The 22,032-nt window shown below is 45.1% G+C and overlaps 1 protein-coding gene across 4 annotated transcripts; it reads right to left on the bottom strand.

The window, feature by feature from the left end:
• Positions 1-8,879: 8,879 nt before the first annotated feature.
• On the bottom strand, positions 8,880-21,488 carry ANP32E (acidic nuclear phosphoprotein 32 family member E). 4 transcript variants are annotated; one of them, XM_080570092.1, is made up of 7 exons: positions 21,216-21,488; positions 19,220-19,369; positions 18,718-18,840; positions 17,095-17,260; positions 15,438-15,598; positions 13,537-13,591; positions 8,880-11,732 (listed from the first exon to the last, which is right to left on the bottom strand). In XM_080570092.1, the coding sequence occupies exons 1-7, from the start codon at positions 21,267-21,269 to the stop codon at positions 11,668-11,670; spliced, it is 774 nt and encodes a 257-aa protein (XP_080426218.1). In that variant the 5' UTR covers positions 21,270-21,488; the 3' UTR covers positions 8,880-11,667. The 4 variants fall into 4 exon arrangements, with proteins under 4 accessions (XP_080426218.1, XP_080426221.1, XP_080426220.1 ...); XM_080570095.1 differs by having other exon boundaries at positions 8,880-11,735; XM_080570094.1 differs by having other exon boundaries at positions 15,438-15,595; positions 21,216-21,486.
• Positions 21,489-22,032: the final 544 nt, after the last annotated feature.

Genomic DNA, 22,032 nt, shown 5'->3' on the forward strand with positions numbered 1-22,032 from the left:
ATCCTGCACAGACCATCAGGTGCCCCCAGGAGTGGGCTCCTTTTCCCCTGCCCTGTACGGAGGTGTGCAGGCACATACCAACGGAGGAAGACACGCTCCCAAGAGCAGCAAAAGCACAAAATGATGGGAGGGTCGCAGTCGGCGGCCCCCCAGTCCTGCCTGGTGCCCGCTGCAACCTGTGGGTGCAGCCCAGCTGAGGCTCCTCAGCACCGCCAGCACCAGCATCACCACCACCACCACCATAACCAGCACCCTCACCTCCACCACCACCACCACCACCTTAACCAGCACCCTCACCTCCACCACCACCACCACCGTTACAGGCAGCTGCCAGACGAGGTCACTCCAGAACAAGATACAGGAGATTCTCCCCTTGTGCCTTCCCTCGCCTTTCCACTAAACGAGAGACAAATTTCTCCAGAGAGCTTCAAGTGTCTCGGCACGATAAATAAATAAATAAAGTTTCGTTCTGCCCCGCCAGAGCACAGCAGCTGGCGTTTTTTGATGGCCATTATTTCCCCAAGAGCATGATGCGTAAGTGGCACTGACTACTGAGCGTATGATCAGCACAGCACGTAACAGCATCTGACTCGGGAACTTGTAACATACAGCTCTTAGTGTTGGTTTGAGTGCTCCCAGCTTTGTCGGTTTTATTGCTGCTTTCCATCACCGCAACGATGCAAGACAACTGGACGTGCTCTGTGTTCTCGCACATCTCTACGAGCTTTGCTTCTGTACTCTGCTCTGAAGAAAGCTGCCCGGATCTGGGCACTGCTGCTGTCACATTTACCCAAATAACTTGTCCCCAGGATTTGTGGAGCCGCTAACAGTCGTCATGAAGAGCTGGGGAAAATAAGCCAAAAATTCTGCAGCTGAGCGATTGACCCTTGCGTGTTCTTTTAACTTCCTTCCTTTGAAGTTATGCCATATTGGAAACAGATAGAACTGGTGTTTGATTCCTAGTGAAAGAACGTTTTCCATACCATTAGAAATTAGGGTGTACTAGAGAAAGGAAAAAGAAACCTATCGGGGAATTTGCAAAAGTTGCAAATAGAGCACCTTAGAAGACCTGCAGTGAAAGACACGCAGCAGGAATTTCCAAATTTAAATGGTTGTCTCAGTGGGCGGTTCATATTACTATCTTCTTCATGGTTCCTCCCTTTGTTCTAAGAAATATTTTTGCTTTTCAGTAGTATGATGTTCCTGGAATTTTCTTTGTAGTGAAAATGCTTAACCTTAATGCAGAAATTATGCAGAAATTTAAGCCTACAGCTATTCAGAAATTCAGAGCAGATATAGATTAATATTCTTCCTCCTTCTATCCCTCCTCATTCTTAACAAAGGTACAACTAGTCTGTTCAGACCTGTGATTTGAATGAGGAGTAACTCTAGATGTCTTGGTAAAAAAAAAAAAAAAGAGAGAGAGAGAGAGAGAGAGTCTCTCTCAGGAAAAGCCTCTCTTATTAATTTGTGTAACATGCTAATGTAGGAGATCTCAGTAACAACCAACCTTCCTACCCCTGGCAATATGCATCAATTGAGATGGAAATACCCCTCATTATATCGTAAGATAAAATACTTTAATCTCAACAAGTCCGTGCTTCAAAGAAAGCCCCAAACACATGCATTTATCTTTAACACCAAAAGCTTCAAGCATTTTGAGAGGTACGATAGCCCACAGAGCTGCATTAACTTCAGCAGGAGCACGGGGCGGGAGTGCACAGGAGGTGTGATCACACACCAGTGTAAAAAAAATATGACCTGTGTGTGTATATTTTAAGGAGCTACACTTATTCACCAAGTCAAGAATCAGCCAGGACTTTCGTAAGACACTGCTGAGTTTTAAATGCAAAGAGAAAGGTAGTAGACATGCAAACTGCTTTCTTGTAATTGGAGAAAAAGACTTTGCAATATGCAATTAAAAATAATTAAAAGTACTAAACTGTAAATCGCTGTCTTGAAACAAGAATGCTGATATTGAAGTTGATTTCATGTAATTTGAACTCTGCTTTTGAGGAATGAAAGCATCTTGTCGATGTTTAATTCTTGTTTAATAGTGTGTTCTATAAAGCAAACTATTTTGCGGCGGGGTAAAACTCAATTTATCTTTTCAAAAGATTTTTCCTCAAGTGAAAAAATCATGATTGAGACTAACAAAAGCAAGGTAGTTGACAATGCATCGTGGTTTAACAGCTTCCTGATTACCAGTTCCTTCCTGACAATTATTTCTTCTGTGGTCTCATCCGATTAGGCAAGTCCACTTGACATTCCTCTTCCTGAAGACATGCTTTAAAACATTTAGTAACCTACACATTGCATAGATTAAGAATTTTAAATTGTGGACATTGGAAGCGTTTCCAATTCACACGTTACGCTGCAGAGCACTTGACGTGCATGCAGGAGTCCGGCTTTGCATAAACGCAAACCCACTGGCTGCTTCTTGGACACAAGCTCTCGTTTAGGTACTTGACACTTGGCTTTATGGCCAAAACGTTGATAAGGTGACTGATGAAAATCCAGTTCCAATCAATACCATCCCTGGGAGAAAATATGATAGAAGATGTAGCATGTCATCCACAAGTTTTGTAATTGGTGAGTCCGCCGAGGAACAACGCGTGCTCTCGATTTCAAGAATGATTGTGTGTGTGTGTGTGATTCTATATTCTGACCTAAGCTTTAGAGTCTTTGCTCGTGTTAATGTTTGTATTGTTTCATTTTTTTCCCTTTAATGTTCAGTACTGAGATACCCCTTCATTCCGGCTGCCCCTAACCACCACTCTTTGCTGTTAAATGCTGCTCTTTGCACAGTGTGTAGGACAATACGCTAGGCAGGCACCATTACACCAGCGAACAAGGACTGTACATACACAGCTATACCACCCCGACTAACCGATCGTACTGAATGCAACTTCCGTCACAACAAGGAGTTCAGAACCAAAAAGGAAGTTTCACCCTTTTGTTCTCATCGCCAGTGTTTATTTTCCAGTGAAAAAGTCTGAGTCAGAAAGCCATATAAAAATTACAGAGCTGTAAAGGAGACCAAAGGTATGTCCGTCTGTTAAAGACTGAAACCGAGCCTGAAGAGCGAGGGCCCTTTTGAGAACGTGGCCTTACGGCGTTTTAAAACGGACTTGGGGTCAGTTTATGCAAGCAACAATTGTAAAATGTGTTGTTAGTAAGTTCATAAGAATGAATTCAGGGAAGGTGGAAACTATATATATATATACAGGAAAATTAACTGTAAAAATCAGTAAACAAAACTGTATTTCAGTAATACTTAAAGTACATTGAACGGTAAGAAAGTTCTCAAATATTTGATTTTAATGGTGTGTAACTTGATTTCACTTGGATGAACAACCTTAGCCGGCAGAATAGTGATTCTTATTAAACAAACTAATGATTCAGTTTCCTGGAAATCAGACAGTAAGATTCCTTTTCTTCTCTGCTAGCACCTGAAATGGAGATCTTTGTAAGCGTAACATTTTTCCTGCAAGTTTGAAGAATGAGACTTTCTTTCAACTTCATGTTTTTAGATTATCATAATTTATGTGTAATTAAATATATATATATATATATATATTTGCTTTTAAAATACATACAGGATGGTTTTTCACTGGCTCAATCCTCCTGTTTCTGTCTGCATAAATACTTGGTAATTAACTGATAGCTCGTCATGCTACCTATGAGATTGTGTGTATATACATACATTTATGCTAACAAGGTTTTCTTTCTTTTTAAAAGCAAAATAATTAGCTGTTTTTGTGGCATTTTTAAATACCACATTGTTTTTATAACTTGTAGTACAAAACAGGGCAGCACAAAGACATGAATTACTTTAATTTTTAAGGCCGATCCTATTTTTTGGGGAGATCATCTGACAGTGATGAAAGAACAGAGAGAAGAAAATATTATTAGTTTTCAGAACCACAGATTATCAAAGGCATGCATTCAGTACTTCATGCGTTCAGAATTTATGTATTTCAGTATTAATAAGTTTTTACTGTAATATGGGAGCTCATTAGTAACAAACAGCAGTAGAGGAGAAATACCACAGTGTACTTTTCGGCAGAAGAACAGTTATGAGTCATCGCTGTGATGAAGCTAAGGGAAAAAAAAATGTGGTTCTAGAATGTATTGAGAAAGGCACTTGCTACAAGGACATGCTAGCATCGGCATCGTTCTCGTTAGGAGCTCTCTCCCAGCCCTAGGCTCTTAATTAAACATGATTTCTGCATGTCCCCAGTACTACCATGAAAGATGGATTCCCAAGGGAGAGGGATGTGGCAAAATCATCCCGTTTTCATTGTATCCCCCACGTTTTCAACTACGTTTTCCTTCAAGCTTTGCTCTGAGGCCCTTGCATGAGTGCATCAGGGGAAACATACCGCCACCCAAGTTTATCATAAAGTTACCACACTGCTTTAAACAACTAAACAAATGAAATCAAACTTTGTCAACTGATACTGATATAACTAACAGACTCCTTCATCCTGGGGGAAATAAAATATTTTTTTTTTTAAAAAAAAAAAAGAGATTTTCAGTTTTCCTTAAGTTCCCAATGTCCATGAGCTAAGACACCTGATGGATGCTCCTCCGCCAGATGAGACCAAGAGGTCTCTGGGGTTGGGAATGTGGGAATGGCTCCAGGTACCAGGCACCTTCCTAAAGCCCACTGCACACCACGGAGGTTTCACTTCCTGGCGGTTCTGAAGGGTACATGATGCCAACAAGTCTTCTGCCAAAGTCAGTATTAAAAAAAAAAAAAAAAAACTGTCAAGAGACTATATTTAAAATGTAAAACAAAACAAAACCCCTCCACCCTCAAATAGTATCTTGAGATAGATTATTTGGAGATTTATATTTCTATTTTTTAATGGAGATTTCTATATTTTTTATATAAATTTACTTACTTAGAAAGTACAGTCATATTTTGTTTTCCTGTAGTCTATGTTCCTTATGTTCTAACTAACAAAAAATACCAAGCAAACTGAGAAAGAACAGCAAAACATAATTTTATTCTTCAGTACGACACTGAAAATCATCGAAACAACAAAATCATCAAATCAACATAAAGCAGCCCCTTCGAAGCAGTACTTCTTGAGGTCGTCCCTGCAGACCTGCAGCTCTTCCAGGACGTAGCTGAGAGCCCCCGCATCCAGCGCTGGCTCTGCCTGGAGGAGCACCTCGTGCAGAGCTTCGTTTTCATTTAGCCCAGGCCCGTTTTCTTTTTTTCCTTTCATTTTCCCTTTTCTCGCAACCCCCGGGACGCATAATGTCTGTTACACTCCTGTCGGAGCGTGTGTTTCCTCCCACCCTGCGGGTCCCCGGGGATGGCAAAGGGATGCGGTGAGCGCCGGTGGGGCAGGCCCGGCGCTGGGCCCTGCTGAGCACATCGGGGCAAAGCCACCCCGCGCGGTTCTCGAAGACACTTCCAGGAACCTCAAATAAGATTATTTGCGCAACTGTTTTAACGGACAGAAACTATTAATCTTCAACTAGGAGGCGATGAGGAACTCTCATTTGCTACTCTGCACTCATCAATGCAATTATTTTATTTGAATTAGCTTTACTGTAGGACGTGCACATCAAACGCACCATTTTAACATATTAATATAGGAAAAATGCCTCTTCTTTTCCAACACAAAACCAAACACGAAGTCTGTGGTCATTTTTTTTCTGGAACAGAATGCTTTTCCTCAGTGCAATGAGTTCCCAGCTTTTACGTATAATGTGGTTCTCTTTTGGTTTGTTTTGTGGCCATACATTTATTTTTGGATTCTCCCTCATTTTTGGCAGTTAAATTTGAAGCATGAGGGAAGGGTTTCCTCAATTGTTTTGGGGGGCTTTTTGTTTGTTTTTAGATGAGACACTCAAAGCAGAAAACGAAGCATACTATAAACTATAATTTTAAAGTTTTAAAAAAAGCATTCTCCAAAAGAATAAGCTATAACTCAAGCGAAAAATCTGCCAAGAGGAGTAGCACCAGGATTTTCGCTGCCGCAGGCTATGCTCTGCAGAAACAAATTTGCTGCCATCCTGCTCCAAGCAGCTGCTCTCGCTGACTTTTTTTGCTGCCATCCCGTGCATTTTGCAACCCATGGGCAGCTGCTTGCCAATCCTGCTGATGGGTGAACAGCAAATGGCGAGCGTGAGCACGTACTTACAATACTGTCTTTACTCAGGCAGCAACCCCAAGCACAACTGAGAGACTCAGAAAGCAGAAAAGAAGGAAAAAAAGAATATTCTTTTAACTTCCAAACTGATCTCATTCTTTTGGTTCGGACATCTGCAATGTTTATGATTGGTGAAACTGGTATGCACATTTTTAGTATACAGCAACTCTATTGCTGCCAAAATCAGCACACACAGTACTCCATTTACAGTTGAATGGGGCAAAATGATCCTTTGGATAATTCACACTGCTCCGTCATACAACTCAGGGTATTTTTCACTGTTTTCCAAGCCTGCATTCCTGAATTTATGTCCATCCACTTCCCCTTCATCACACAATACACACGAAGAAGCTCAAAAGCACACTCTCTGAAGGCTAGGCGGCGAAGGACCCTTGTGGTGGCGTGTTCTCAGCAATATGGCTTTTTGAGCTAAGTTTCACTTGGGGGAGAAGAAGACTAAGTAGCAGTCCAGGCGCACACGGAGATGGTTTTAGACAAGCTCCTGGTTCCACCACACACCACCAAGCAGCCTCTCTGCCCTGGACCAGGGCTCAAACAGCCAGTGAAGGGAAGGTGCATGCTTTAAGTGGCCACAGACCCCGCAACAGTGGGGTCTACGTGAAATCAGGCAGAGGCACAGGAGGAAGGCGGCGAGGACTGGGGAAGCTGTCAGGTAACCCCACATCCATCACGCTTCTAGCTCAAATGCGGGCAACAGGCACGTAAGCTGCACCTGGAGCATAAGTTACCTGAAAACATGCTCTTTTAAAAAAAAAATAATAATAATCTATAGTTATCTAGTTTTAATTGGTTATTTTTTTCCTTCGAGGTAACGTAGCCCAGCTACTCTCATCCTCCCTCACGCAAGATGTTCGGAACAACTTTGGGGTTCGTGTTTAATCTTTTTTTATTATTGGGGGGTTAGGGGTCGGACTCGGAACTAAATTCTGCTTTTCACCCCAAAACACCACGTGCTTTGTGGCCAGACAAACGGACAGGAGAAGCCTCTGTGAGGGGACCAGGTCGCAGCCTCCCTCTGCGGGCACAACCCACGATCGCGGGCAGCCGCCATTATGGAGCGACCGTTGGGGGGGGGGGGGGAGGAAGGGGGCGGGGCATCGCTTCAAAGCCGCCCCAGCCGCGCGCGGGACTGGGCGGGCTCGCACGGAGGGGCGGAACTGCGGCAAATCTCAGCCAATCAGCGGCAGGGACGCGCGGCTCGGCCCCTGCTGCCCGGAGCCGGGGAACCCCGTGGCTGGCGGTTTCCCGCTCTCGGGGGGCCCCGCGCGGCCTCAGGCGGGGCTGAGGGAGAGTCCTAGGGGGGGAGGGGGGGGAGCGCGCGAGGGGGAAGCCGCTTTCGGTGTCCCTGCCCCGGAGGGAAGCAGTGATAGTGGAAATAAGGAGATAAGGGCCCACAGGGGTGGTATAAGGGGGTGGGAAGGCGATAAAAGGGGCAACAAAAGATGAGGCAGCCGCCCAGGCGGCCTCCAGCAGGGCTCGCCTTCACTGCGACAAAATGGAGGACGGCGGAGCCCCCTGGGATTCTGCTGGAGCTGGGTGAGGGCTGGTGCGCTGCCAGCCCTCAAGAAAAGCCCGTTTGCCAGCCGTGGGGAAGACCTCGCCTCAGGGAGATGGCCGCAGGGGCTGTCCCGCATTTCAGAGCAGAGGCTGAGGCAGGGAGGAAGGTGGTTTGGTGCAGGTCATGGCAAGCTGCTCGCCTCCACCAAAATGAGCCCACACCCACCCCTCGCATCGAGTTTTTCCCTATTTTGAAGGCATGCCTACACAGCACTAAGTTTCCTCTCAAGCTCCTTTGTCGTGAGTGTGCCAGAATGATGTAACTCGGGTTTAGTTTGCATAAAACCACCCCTATCCCCCCAAAGTAGGCTAAACTTCCACTGTTAAAAACAATCCTAAAGCTTCGGTTTACCCGTTTGCCCTTGCTCCAGTGGGCAAATTGCTCCGTATGGAGCAAGCGCTGACGGAAAGGCAACTGCTTACCCTTCCCCACCCCCTTTAAAAAAAAAAAACACACAAAACCACCCATTTCTTGGCTAATCACTCATCTGGTAGAAGAAAAGCCTGTTTAGTTACTAGCTTTCTCAAGTGTGTCCAGAGGATTTTTGCCAAGAATGCTGGACTAATCCCAAAATAAAAACAATGCTATGTCTAGCTGTATAGGAGAAGCAGCTCTCCCCCCCCCCTTTTAACATTGTTCTTGAATGAGAAGTAATTTATACACACCAAGGCAGCTACTTTGAAGGAACAGCGTTAGGCTTGCGGCTCGGGCTGCCAGACACATCAAGTCAACATTTATGAAGAGCAAAATGCAGTCTCTTGATTTTCAGTTTTGTTTCTTAAGACTCGCCAGACTTGTATAACTAAACTACACTCAAATAGTACGGATTTATAGAGTATGCAAAAGCCCTGTCAGCTCCAACGCTCATTTCTGTACTAAACTCATCTGGAAACACTAAGTGAGCCATGCAAACATCACCATGGGTTGTACATTGCGTCCTTCCTCAACCACGACAATGTTACCAAGACCTCCGATATCATTAAGCACCAGCTCTAACCCCACAACGACACACAGTTCTTGAGGCTTTTCAGTAACTGAAAAGACAACAGGAATGAAGGATTACCTCTTACTCCGTTCCTGAAGACGGACGGTATTCTCTTCACAGCTGTACATACTAAAAGAAGTAATCCAATACAATAGTCTCAATTTATTTGAAATAATTCAGTTTGAAAACTTTTTAATTTAAAATTTACAGCACACGTGGGGAGGAAACATGTTTTGTTACAACTAAAAGTTATCAGAAGAGTGCTGCAGGGTTGTTTTCTTTAATTTAACACTGTCATGGCTTTATTCAAAACACAGTTGCACAAAATCTGTTACTCCAAAGTTTAAGGAAAGAGTTTGATAAGGAACCAAAACACACTATATACATACTGCCATACAAAGAGCATTAAAATAGGACAAAACCTCTACAAAATATAAAACCCACCCTTACATATTTGCATGAAAAGACCACCCACCAAGCAAAAAAGTTTCAAAAGTTATCTGGAGGCTCTGTATTATTTATTTTTAAAAAATGCTATGCTGTTTAATTGCATGCCAAGCTGACAAATATGAAACTATACTTAGATGGTAACGCTGAGGAAAAGACAAAATTACTTAGGAAGTAAGTTTTGTGTGAGGCTCAGTTTCTGAGATGTAGCAGCCGACGCACTACACTGCAAGTTGGCTTTAGGAAGCGGTAAGTTTGCATATCTTAGGGAAAGTCTGCTAACCCCTTCTAAGTTCATTTTGTTTTGTCACATTAGCTCATTCAACGTTAAAATTGGACTTGTTTACTGAAACAAGACCGGTTCTGAAATAATTTTAATTCATCAAAATAGTAAATGTTTCCATTTAAAACTAATTTTATATGCATCAGTAAGAGATAGTTAAGGAAAACCCTGATAACGAAGTTCTTTAAAAGTACACTCTTATAAATAAGTTTTCAATCATTCGCTGAGACTAAAAAAATATAGCAAAAGGATGGGAAAACACTTCTCTATCTCAAAGCTGAACACAAAGCAACTGCCTTGAACACAGAGCCTCCATGACAAGATAGGATGTGCACTTACCTAAGGTTTCTATTCATTCAGTATTCATACACAAACACAGGAACTTAGATTGTGGTTGCAAATGTAGTTTTACCACTACTTTTCTAGTGTCTTTACAGATATTCATTAAAAAAAATGCAAAACTCATTTAGTCAGTTTATTTCCAAGCATATTGCCATCTGCCTGACTCATTTCATTCAGATGCCTTTAATGGCTGGCTATGCTTTACAGCTACATGAGAAACTATGATTTAAGGCTCTATTTGGGGGGAAAAAAACACACACAAGAAATTGGGCTTCGCAGAACTTCAACCCTGCAGTATCTAAACTTGATTTAAGAGCTGGAAGTCACATTTAAAGTCTGCTAGTGTGTGAAATACCTTATTAAATATTCACAAGTAACCGATCTATGGGTGACTGACTCTTACTTAGGTCCAGGAAATCTCCCTCTTCCCCACCCTTGGTGTCTTCCCCAGTTTAATGACAGCTATTGTCAGCCAAGACAGATACAAAAATAAGTCTCTTGAATAAAGCTGTGTGTGATATTTGGTTCAGTACCTACGTGAAACAATGTAAATTAGTTTTATATCAAGACTACTGCTTTAAATCCAAATCATGACTGAAAGAGGAATGCTGTGTGTTTGAAATTGTTTTGCAGTGGCTCAAATGGAAAACATGAATCCCTTGGGGCAGAATTATTACGACCTGTTGGTCACAACCAGGCTGCTAGAAAAGAGCTTGTCTGCATGTCTCCTGCACTTGCCACCAACTTGCAATGGAACAAGTTTCTGCAGCCGTTCAATATATATATATAAAAAAAAAACCCTAAGCTATTAATTAGTATTATACATGGACTTGAATGTTTTGGCTACAACCAGATTAAAAAATTTAAAAGGTGACCTGCAAAGAAAGACTAACTTATGTGCAGCTTTCCCCCTTCAATGATTCTAGAAAAGTGGGGGGGGGGGTGTTGGAAAACTGTGCTTGAAGGAGTTACCCGTTAACTTCTGCATTAGAAATGCATATATTTTATAGCCAAGCACAATGATTGTTGCAGAATTCCTGAAGTGACAATGCAAGAGCTAAGTGAGTGAAAGTTTAACCACCGCTTTCTGCAAAATGGTTTCAAACTACGGATTATTTGCTTCTGTTAATATCTGCAGCGACCACGTATTTTGGAGAAAAGTTTAAGGATTACAACCCTCTCAGTTTGCCAAGATACATTCTTGAAGGTATCCCTAGCAAACACTGAACTTCTGAACAAGCAGGAAAAAAAAGATCTTCTGAAACCCACTTAAGCTTTGCAATGCTAACATGCAAAACAGGGTAGAAGACTTTAAAAGTTACAGGAGTCACCTTTTAAAAAGCTGAAATAAACTGTAATCTAGTTGTTGGTTTCCAATAGAATCCCTGGTGAACTCAGACTCTAGTCAATTCCTCATTAGAAACAGACCTGAACTTGCCACATAGCATTTCTGAGTTCAGCTTTTTAAGTATAAAAACTTTAAAATCTTGAAGGAAATCCATGATATTAAATCCATGTAAGATGGGCGTTTTAACTCTGGGGAAATGATAACCAACACAGCAAGCTTGTATAAAATTAAAGAGCTCCAAACAAAACTCTAGGGGGAAAACCTGACAATGGCTTCAGTGACTATAGGGCTGAAAATTGTTTTCTACATATAGGTTCACTACCAGGCTATTTATTGTATCTTATTTGGAATGATAAAAAGGGCAAGAATAGTAAAACCACACTTCTCCTATAAAAAGTTAACATATCTTCTGTAGGGACATCTATGGTACATGGAGACATACAGATCTGCATAATCACTATTGCGTATTCTGTAACTTAAGAGTCTGGTCCTACTCGTGTCTATGACAAATTAATCATCCTCTTCCTCGCCTTCATCTTCAGGGTCTCGTTTCCTCTTCTCCCCTCGAATACCCTCTGCTAAGGAAAAGAGGTACGGCATAGATCTCATTATGTTCTGTTCAGACATCACAACGTTAAAGCATTTAGAAAAAGGTAATGGAAACAGATTGCTGTTTGTAGTTAATGCATTCACCACTGCAACGTCCCCGAGTTGCTTATGGCTCTCAAAAAAGATCAGTTTACATTCCTCTGAATAATTCATGCAGGCCATATTCAACTAAATACAAGCTAAGCACGTGATGTTCCATAAGGAATTATAAATACACTTCATATTGGTAAATGGTTGTTAACATATATTTAAGAACTAAAATGGAAATAGTATTTTTTGCATTTCGCTGACTTTAAGGTTTCAAAGGTGTGTAAACTCCACCCAAAACCCATCAGTTCCTGTCGATACCAAATGCAACACACTCTCTCCTCTCTCCAGTCGATCAACTGCTCCGAGCATCTTGCATAAAAATCTTTCAGCTTATTCTTAGAATATGCCTAATTCAGTCAGTGGACTATGCGCTCTTGTGGTGAAATCATGAAATGCAATTTCGTCAAATCTAATAGATTTATTTTCCAGCAGTCATTTCCTGGCTAATTAGCCATCCTGAGCGCCTACTTTGTTGTCTTAATAGATCTGAACGCTGCATTTGTAAGAAGTGAGGAACTTAGCATCACTGCTGCAGAATTTCAGTTTTTCTGGCGCAAGATACATCTCCCCAGACTGCTCCATTAAGCCGAGCATACAAATCAGGTGGGGACTAGCCTAGCGAGAAATTTTAAAAATCCCAGGATTCATCTGCATTTTACACAGCCACGGAAGAGGGCTTCAGGACTACAAGGGAACACAGAACTCTGCAGCTATGGATCGCTTGAAGATTAGAACATAGATGCTAACCGTTAAAAAAAGTGAAGTTCTGGAACAGTCTTCTAGGAAAAAAGAAAAAGACCAGAGGGAAAAGCCAGCTGATTTTAAGATGAAGCTTGATACTTGTAGTTTTGAAAGGACTTGAGCAACCCGTAATAGCAGGGCAGTCCTACCCAGTGCCAACCTCACCACTTGTAACACAGACGCACACAAGAGAGTAACGCCTCCTGCCACCCACTCCGCAGAATACCCTGGTATCTGCGCAAGGTTCGAGGATAAACCTTCTGCAATACAGCAATTCCCGCTCCAGTCCGCCGGAGCAGACGAGGAGCTTCAAACATAAGGCTGGGCCTGACCCTGAAAGGCTTCCAAACCTCAAACCACGTGGAAACAAAGAGCGAGTAACGTGTTTGTCCTGTTTATTTTCTCACAGCTCCTTTTTCAGTATTAAAAGACAAAATTAGTTATTGTATGAAAAAAAGGCTCAAGTAACCCACTTCTTGCAAACAGAACATTTGAAAGCTAGCAAAGGAACTGCATCAGCCCACAAGAACGCCGCTTTTTCGACATCAGCTTTCTATATGATATCTTCTTAAAGCAGGATGCCACACACTGGCGTTTTTTTTTTTTTTTTTTGCAAGCTTTCAACTATTTTGTGTCTGACACAGGGGCTGAAAGCAATGAAATTAAGAAGTTACAACCACTGATAAAAAGACTCGATAGAAAAAAAACCAGGCTGAATGTATATAAGCCATTAGACGGTATACTGGATTGAGCTTGCATCCTAGGAGCTACCTCTAAATAGAGGGTTTCACTGAGGAAGCCACTCTTAGTTTGATAAGGGGAAAAGATACAGCTACTGCTGCTGCTAGGGCTTCGCCAGGGAAGCCTCTGTTGCATTAAACAAGGTATTTTAAGGTATTTTAATTGGATGTGAAACTTGCAAATTATTAGAGGACTTACCTTCTTCCTCTTCATCACCTCCTTCTTCAACATAGTCGTCATCATCGTCTTCATCCTTTAAAAAAATGGCAAAATACTTTTAAAATTGCACTATACATAAACTTTGCTTAAATGCTGATCTTAGCAGAAATTAAAAAAAAAGCAGAACAACGAATATCTTCACAAAATCACGGTTTCTATGCCAAATGAAGTAAGTAGGTGGGGTGGGTTGTGGTTTTTTTTCCTTATTATTTTTTAAGCTCATAGCTGAAAAAAACATAAAACAATTGACCAGCAGAAGCCCCCAGAATTAAACAATGGTGCAAGATCTTTGTTCTACTGGCACAATGTCAAGCCTCGAAGACAAATTTATGTCTCATTTTCATATGCATCTGGCTCCATCAAATTTTATACACAGGGTAATGGAACAAGTCAAAATGTAAAAACATTAAAGGGCCCATCCGACACTTGCCCTGAGAACACAGGAATTAAAAACCACTCTGGAGTAATTCACTGCAATTAGAATGGGACACGATTTTGTTCTCCAAAATGGCAGACTAGAACTCTTTCTAGTTCTAGTCTAGAGACAACAACTCTTTTCTTTCAGCTCTTCATACAGCCCCTTGACCACCACCTGTTTCTTTTCTAAAGAAATACAAAATTCAAACTCAGCATCTGGTTTTGTTGCATCGTCATCAGAAGTGCCACAGCTCTCAACTCCTCCAACATCTTCATAGCTACCTTGGTTATTCCTAGCCATCTACCACCCAGAGCACATACCCTATAGGCGTGCAAGTAATCCCTAATATCCTTCCATCACACGTTGTTCACGTTCACAAGAACATCCTAAGATCTCAGCTTCAAAATAGACTTAGTTTTTTAGCTCCATGAATTGTGTTACAGCCTCCCAACACTACAGGAAACAGCAAATCGTTAAAAGAACGAAACAAGAAACACCGAAGTAGAGTTTGCGTTGAGATTTTCTGCACATCCACTGCAAACGCAGCTGCTATGATGTAAACTGTTATCAACAGTAAGACAAATGGATGTGATGCCCAGTTTTTGATCTGAAATTGGAGACTTGCATGCAAAACCCAAGCCAGATGCCTTCTCCAACTGAAACCCTTGGAGCTGTCAAGAAAGAGGACTGAATCGCGGCTCCTGGGTTTTGCTTCTGTGAAACAACCATTTAGACATGACCAGCTTATTTCTACAAGAACCCATCCATAACCTAGGGTGTTTATTTTCTTATTAAGCGTGTTTGTTTTCTTATCCTAGCTTAATATTCCTCCATTTACTCTGAAGCACAGTATCACTTAAAAGATCCTAGGGGATATTTTTGACAGCTTTTCAACGCGACCGCTAGGAAAATTTTCAAGTGAGTACACAGGAAAAAAACAACAGTATTTATAACAGAAAAAAATAACGACTTTTCCTTCATTTCATCTTACTTGAAGTGTTGGTGATGTGATCCAACCTCAACCATCCTGCGTGATTCCGTGTTGTTGCTGCATTCTCTTCTTTTACAAGACTAACATAGCTTCAGTTTTCCAAAATAAGTTAATTTATTCTAATTTATATTTCTATTTTGACAGTTTAATTGGTAGTAGTGCATAGTTCCAAAACATCAGGGAAAACTGATGCTTTAGTTTACAGAGAATAAAGAGGCTCTGGCATCCTGCAGCCCTAAGGGGCGGGATAAAAGTGAGGCACGTTTGGGAAGTCAGCCAGAAGCACCTTCGTACCTGACAGCCACCACTCACGTCCACGTCAACGCCTCCTATTTCAGCGACAGCAACGTTCTCCCTAAAATATCTCCCTGCATCTACACCGCACTCACTGCCTGCACGTTTAAATTAACGCAAACGTCCGTATGCAGTTTCTCTTCCTTTCTTGCGTTTGGAAGAGTCGGCTAACTTTACCTGAATCTCCTCTTTCATCAGGTAGGAAAGACCAACCTCCTCCTCCTCCTCTTCACCTTCCCCCAAATCTGAACCTCCATCATCTTCATCATCTTCCTCTTCATACTCTCCTGGAGGACCAGCTTCATCCTCATCTTCATCATTGTCGTCTTCATCTCCTTCTGAAATGAAATACACGCTCATATATATATGCTAAAAATTAAATTTCATTAACTCCTCTTTATGCAAGTTAATATATGCCAGGCTAAGCTAGTTGTAACTTTTTTTTCCACAAGGTTATTTTTTTTTTTAAATGCAGGTAATGTGGGAAACAAGTATGATTTAAATAAAGTTAATCTTTGTAATTTTTTTTTCCCTTGAAGAAAGGCTACCAACTTTTTTACATCACAAGCTTCAGGCAAAATTCTCGATGCCTGAAGCAGCTGTGTATGCAAACTCCTGCAAGGGAGCTGAAATTTAGTCAGTGGAAGAGAAGCTTGTCTGTAGAATCAAACCCTACCAATATTTAAAGGCAAAACCAGCGCAACGTATTACATTTATCTGGTTTTTAATCACTTACTAGCAACTATGAAGCACCTACGGTTGCAAAGTGCTGATCTCTCATTTCTTTTCTGTCTGAAGCACAATCACGTTCACAGTTGCAGCGACGTGAATTAGAAGAAGTGACAAGGTGACTGAACGATTCATTTTCAAGTTAAGAGCCTATTAATCGATTTTCCACTACTGGGTTTATTTTCATATTCCAGGTAGAGACATTTGGCTTTCACCAGGCCGTTTTATGCGCAGACTTCCAAACTTTGATGTGCGACTACTACTTGGCAGCAGCAGCTACTGGCTAACGACTTAAGGGCAGGAGAAAACACCAAGAAACCCGTCGTAAACAGGTACGACCCAAATCTAGCTAGTTTTTTCTCTGGATATCTGGATGTGTGTGTGACTCTGCACCGTAACAGCAGCCCTGTCCTATTTGCTAGCAGCATTTAGGCACGTTTTAGATATTTTCTCCTTACAGCTTCAACTGTGTCAGTCATCTGCTGAGCCAAGGACGTTTACAGAGCAGCACACGTGCCCCCATCCCTGCAATCGCATCAACGCGGGATTCGCAGCCAGGCGCTGACAGGCCTGTACCTAAGGGTTTCACTTGGAATCTAACAACGGGGGAAAAAACAGGAATAACCTCATTACTGATTAAGACTGAGGTCAGATCAAAAGGAACCGTAGGCTTTTTATACAGAAATCCCTACTGTGCAATGGGACTGGAACCATCGCCTTCATCTTACACTTCTTCCGTGGGCAGAAACAGTAAAACTAAGTTTTTCAGACAAAATAACATGTTTGCCCCTTGGCTTCCTATCGGTAGTACTAAAGTGAGTTACTACTGGCAATAATGTATTTTGAGAATGTTTCTATCTTTGCAACAATATCTTTACTCATGTTTCCTTACACTTAACAGGCTTCTGTAACAGCACTCAAAACCTTTGACAGGAGTTTCCCTTCCCTACAAGTTTGTTAACACCAAACGCACTGGAGAAGCATGCCTCAGGAACAAGAGCACAGGACGATGCTCAAGCATTCCCGAAGTCCCGATACCCCGTGCCACATTTACGTCTTTATTACAGTAAACTATTTCTATCCACAGTTGAATTCATGAAGTTACCCTCATCATCCTCATCTTCTGAGTCCGGCGCCTCATTATCTTCCTGATCAAATCCGTCTAGGTACGTGATTTGCTGAAGCAGATCAAAAATGCTGTCTCTGTAATCCTCAAGGTTTGTAATCTCACAGCTGAACAGGTCAAGGCTCTTCAAGTTTTTAAGATTTTGCTGAAAATAAATGAAAAGGTTTTTTGCCCCTTGTCTTCTTGATACAACCCCACGGTTCCTCAAGTTACTAGTGCTGCCGTAGCCCAAATGCAGTTAACCACGGCCAGGTACAGGATTTATTTTATCCCCATCCCCTCCTATTCAGTATTTTGCTCCCCATTTGGTACAAACTTCAGTTCAACATACTGGTTGCAGTAGCTAGATCTGCAAAAGCGTTCTCAAGAGGAGTTCAACTCCACAGCATGCCCAACGCACCCATGGAGCGCCAGACCACCACGTACACACTGCACAGCACATATTTGGGGTTGGTTTTTTGTTTTGTTTCCATAGCCTGCTTTTGTTCACGCAGCCATGGGCAAAAACTTAGCTCCAGCAGCCTTCCAGTAAACAGTTTGCCTAATTTAATTACAGGCATCTTGCGAGGAGCAAGCGAGAGGCACTTGGTAGGATTTATAATGACACTACCAAATTTGCTTCCCAAGCAGGAACAATGAGACAACTGATCGTGATTCTTCTCACCTTCCAGACTTCACACACACACAGAACGAGCCACCTGCACGGCTTGGCAAGCAGCTAAGATCTAAATAAAAGCGTTTCTTCTGTAAAGCACTGGAACCACGCTACTTGCTCTCCTAACTGCTAGGTTAGAGCACCGCGAAAGCAGACAGAGAACCTCGGAGAAGTTTTACAAGTATGCAGGCTGTACCGAAGTCCTAATAAAAACCAGAACGCTGGCAAAATGGGCGCACAGATCGGGGAGTGACAGCCATCGGCAGCTCCCTCCCACGTTTCAGTAACCTACTACTTGCGCTGCTCAGGTACACTCCCAGCCAGCCGCCTCAGACACACATCCTAATCACTTCACAGTTTAATGAAAGCTTATATTTTGTCTAATAAGCAACTGCCATATCTTTGCAAACGAACACAAGAGGATTAGCAACGCGTAACTTGGCTACTCTTCTATCAAAGACAAAACAGAAGCTCAAGAATCTCTTACTCAGTACATCCCATTACTGACAGAGAAGGAATTTTACAGTGCTACGTTTACAAGGACTGTCTCTAAAAGGCATGACATTGAGTTAATCAAGTCGGGACCAGCTGGAATACTGAGAAACCTAAAATACCACAGTGTCCTCTCACCTGAGACAGCAAGGGAAAAATACAGAGAGAACATAGGACAGGTAAGAAAGGAAACTTCATTTTGGACACCTTTCAGCAGGGCTGAACAGGGATACGAGCAGCCAAAATATGTAACATTGCATCTCCGGACTTGATGATTTCTTACATTGTGTTACTTTAACCCCCCCCGTTTTCCGTTTCATTTCTCCTGCTTAAAAAGGTGCCTCACATGCAGCCCTTGCAGCCGTTTCTACCACTCTACTGCAAACATTTATCGATTAAAAAATAGCATTCATTACTTTTAAATTCTCAGTTTGCCCCTCTCGCTTCATACTTACAAGAGCTTCCACAGTGCCGAGATCTTTGATTTTGTTGCCACTTAGATTTAGATATGTGAGATTCGGACACCTTTCCGCAAGGACCTCCAGGCCTCCTGAAATGATGTTGTCGCTCAGCTCCAACTAGCACACAGAGAAAGCGAAGCGATTAAACGGCTGGCTTCTGCCCGTTCCTTTGAGTTTACAGCTGATAATTACAGAAGTACTCCTTAGATACCCAAACCCACGAAATCTCAAGTTTTCGGCTGGCAGAACGCAAAGCACTGGGACTCACAGCACTCCCTCAGCACCCGGGGACACGGCCACCCTCCACACCTTTCCCAGATGAGCATTTACCTCTCTAGGAGCCATTGACCAAGCCCAATTTGGCCATAATTAGCTAGAAAAACTTTCACTGAACCCTCATAAAGCAGCCTGGGTGATACACGAGCCCCACGAGGCGCAGCCCATGGCCTTTACTTCCCCGCTCACGCCGCCTCGGCAGGCGAGGGACAACACGTACCTTTCGGAGCTTGCTCAACGTGGGGAGCTTGGCCAGCGACGTCAGCTGGACGTTGGCCATGCTAAGAAACTCAAGTTCTTTGAACGAGTCATTCAGGCCTTCGATTTCCCCGTTGCTGGACCGGCAGTTATCGAGCACCAACTCTGTCACCTTCAAACAGGATATCGAGTCACTCGGCAGCTGGAGGAGCGCCGCTAAGCCGCGCGTCGCGCCCAAACCGCGACCTGAGAGCCCCAGCTCGGCCCCCGAAAACAAGCAGGGGAGGCGCAGCCTCGGCGTTTGAGCACCTGGGGTTCAGCTGCTGGCGTGGAAGGTGGCAAAAATGCCACCACCACCCGGTTCCTGCCCTCGGTCGGGGCAGGAGCTGTTGCTGGTTTCACACCCGAGCAGTCCACCAGCTCGCTCCTGACTTCCATGCGTTTACTCGCGCGATTTGAATCGTTAAAGCCGTTCGGTTTCATTGGGGATCCAAAACCTCCTGGCTCCGGATTATTTTAGCAGTGAGCTCCGCAGGTTAATTAAGCCCAATTAAGTAACTTCTTCGTGCCAATGCCGCTAAAACAACCAGATAATCAATGCAGGTCGCATGCTTCGAGAAGAGGTAACAAGGAGCAGCTAATTAATTTAAAAATCATCTCATCCTTTGTGGAGCACACCCCTCGTTAGGAAGGACATTAATAAGGCCACCGTTCCCTCCTCCTGCACACTTTCAACTAAAGCAATCTGAAGGCTGCCTCCTCGTGCTGCAGGAGCATCCGGGGCGCACCATTTGTCAACTTCACGTGGAGCGCCCAGCACCGACGTGGCTTTCGCCCAGGACCAGCACCCCGGAGCCGTGCACCCTTTCCAAAACCACCACCGGGGCAGAGGGGGCCCCGACGATGCCTCCGGCGGCGCAAACCCAGGCCTTTAGCGATACCTGCCCCCGATAAGCTCACCGAGGCACGTGCTGGTGAGCCCGACCGCCACTTGCAGGCACTTTTGCAGATTCCCCCCCCCGGGTTTGGTCGGGCTCTCCCTGCAGCTCTGGACTTTACTCTTGGGGCGAGCGCGTCGTGCCGCTCCGCAGCGTCCTCGCTGCCCTCCACGCAGGGGCATCCGCGGGACCCCGGGCCCACAGCCCCAAAAAGCAGCTGGGGAAGCCAAGCAGCAGCCCAGGGCTTCGGCTCAAATGTTGAGGGTTTAAGGTTTTGGGTTTTTTTATTATTATTATTATTATTATTTTTAAAGAAGCTTCCTTAGAAATGGGAAGTTGGAGGGAGGGCGCAGAGCACGGCGACGCCGCTCGGGACTTTCAGCAACTCGCTGCGGAGCCAGGGGGGCTCAAAGCCCCGATGGGGGCTCGCAGCTGGGACCCCTCACCCCAAAAAAAAGTGCCCCCAGAAAAATCCCCCCACCCGAAAGCCCCCTTAAAAAATACACCCCCAGAAAACATTCCCCTCCAAAAACAAGCCCAGGGGTCGCAGGAGGTGGCCGGGAGCTACCAGGGAGGGCAGAAAACCCACAGAACATCGTGGGGAGCATAAATTTTTAAAAATATATACGTTAATAGGAATAGTAAGAGCGGGGAGGATGTCATTTAAGATGGACTCGGTGCGGCTGTGCCCTGTTTACGACAGCCGCGCACACGCAAGTTCAGCCCGACGAGGCGAATTGGGGGAGGAATATTCTTAAAAAAATAAACAGCAATAATAAAGAAACAACCCCCCCCAGGGCACGGACTGGGGGAAAGTTGGGGAGGCGGCCGCGAGCCCCGACCCCCCCACACACCCCCCCCCAAACCCCCTCAGCAAACTTCGGGGGGCGCAGAGCGGGCGAGAAGCGGGGTCCGGGGGGGGCCCCGCCGCCTTCCCCCCCCTCGGGGCCGGCTCCTGCGCCACGGCTGACCCAGATTCGGCGGCGCCGAGGGGGGAGCGAGGCCGGGCCCTGGCGGCCCGGGGCCTCCGGGGAAGGCAGCGCGGCCGCCCCCCGCCCCCCCTCCCCGCCGCCCGCTCACCTCCTCCGGCGCCTGGTTCCTCAACTCCAGGTTGATGCGCTTCTTCATCTCCATCGCCCTCCTCCTCGTCCTCCTCCTAGCGGCCCCGCGGCGGTGAGGGAGGGTGGCCCGGCGCTGCTGCGGCCGCCGCCTAAGAGGGAGCCGCGTGTGGGCAGGGGAAGGCCGCGGGCAGCCGCCGCCGCCGGCCCGCTCCGCGCGCAGCTCCGAGCCCTTCAATGGCCGCTCGCACACTGAGCCTCCATGACATGGCGCACGGCGCCCCCGCCCAGGGGCGGGGCTTCCTCCGCGCTACCGCCGCTCTCATTGGCCCCGCGCCGCCGCCGCGGGGGAGCGACGCGCGATTGGCTGGGGGAGCTGTCCGTCTGGCGGCGCGGTGCTTTAAAGGAGGGGGGGGGTGAGCGCGCGCGCGGGAAGGGCGCGCGCCGCGGGGTTTGCGTGCGCGGGGCGGTTGCACGCGGGGCTTTGCACGCGGTTTGCACGCGTGTTCGTGGGGTTTTGGGGGTTTTGCACGCGTGTTCCGTGCAGGGGAGCGGGCTGCCGAGGGGACGCGCTGCAAGCCGCCTCGTGCACGTGGCCGTTTGCTCGCCCGCTTGCACGCGGCGGGCGCTGCGCGGAGGGGGGGGTCGCAGGTTTGTTTGCCCACGGGTGAGCGTTGCACGCGTGGGAGGTTGCGGGTGGGGGGCTGCGCGGCCCGTTGCATCGGGCATGAGGGGGATTGGAGGGGTTGCGTGAGTGCTTTTGCAATGTGGAGGCACGGTTCTGCAGTTGAGGGGTTGCGTGCGCGGTTGCACAAGGGGGCTGCGGGCTGGGGTTTGCA

The sequence above is a fragment of the Anser brachyrhynchus genome, assembly GCF_964034855.1.
Source record: "Anser brachyrhynchus genome assembly, chromosome: 28".
Classification (NCBI taxonomy): Eukaryota; Metazoa; Chordata; class Aves; order Anseriformes; family Anatidae; genus Anser; species Anser brachyrhynchus.

Coding starts and splice junctions, on each gene's coding strand:
- ANP32E (XM_080570095.1), bottom strand. CDS start 21,269: ATGGAGATGAAGAAGCGCATCAACCTGGAGTTGAGGAACCAGGCGCCG. Junction 19,370..21,215: donor GGAACCAGGCGCCGGAGGAG/GTGAGCGGGCGG, acceptor TCCTGTTTGAAG/GTGACAGAGTTGGTGCTCGA. Junction 13,592..15,437: donor TGATGAAAGAGGAGATTCAG/GTAAAGTTAGCC, acceptor ATTTTTTTAAAG/GATGAAGACGATGATGACGA.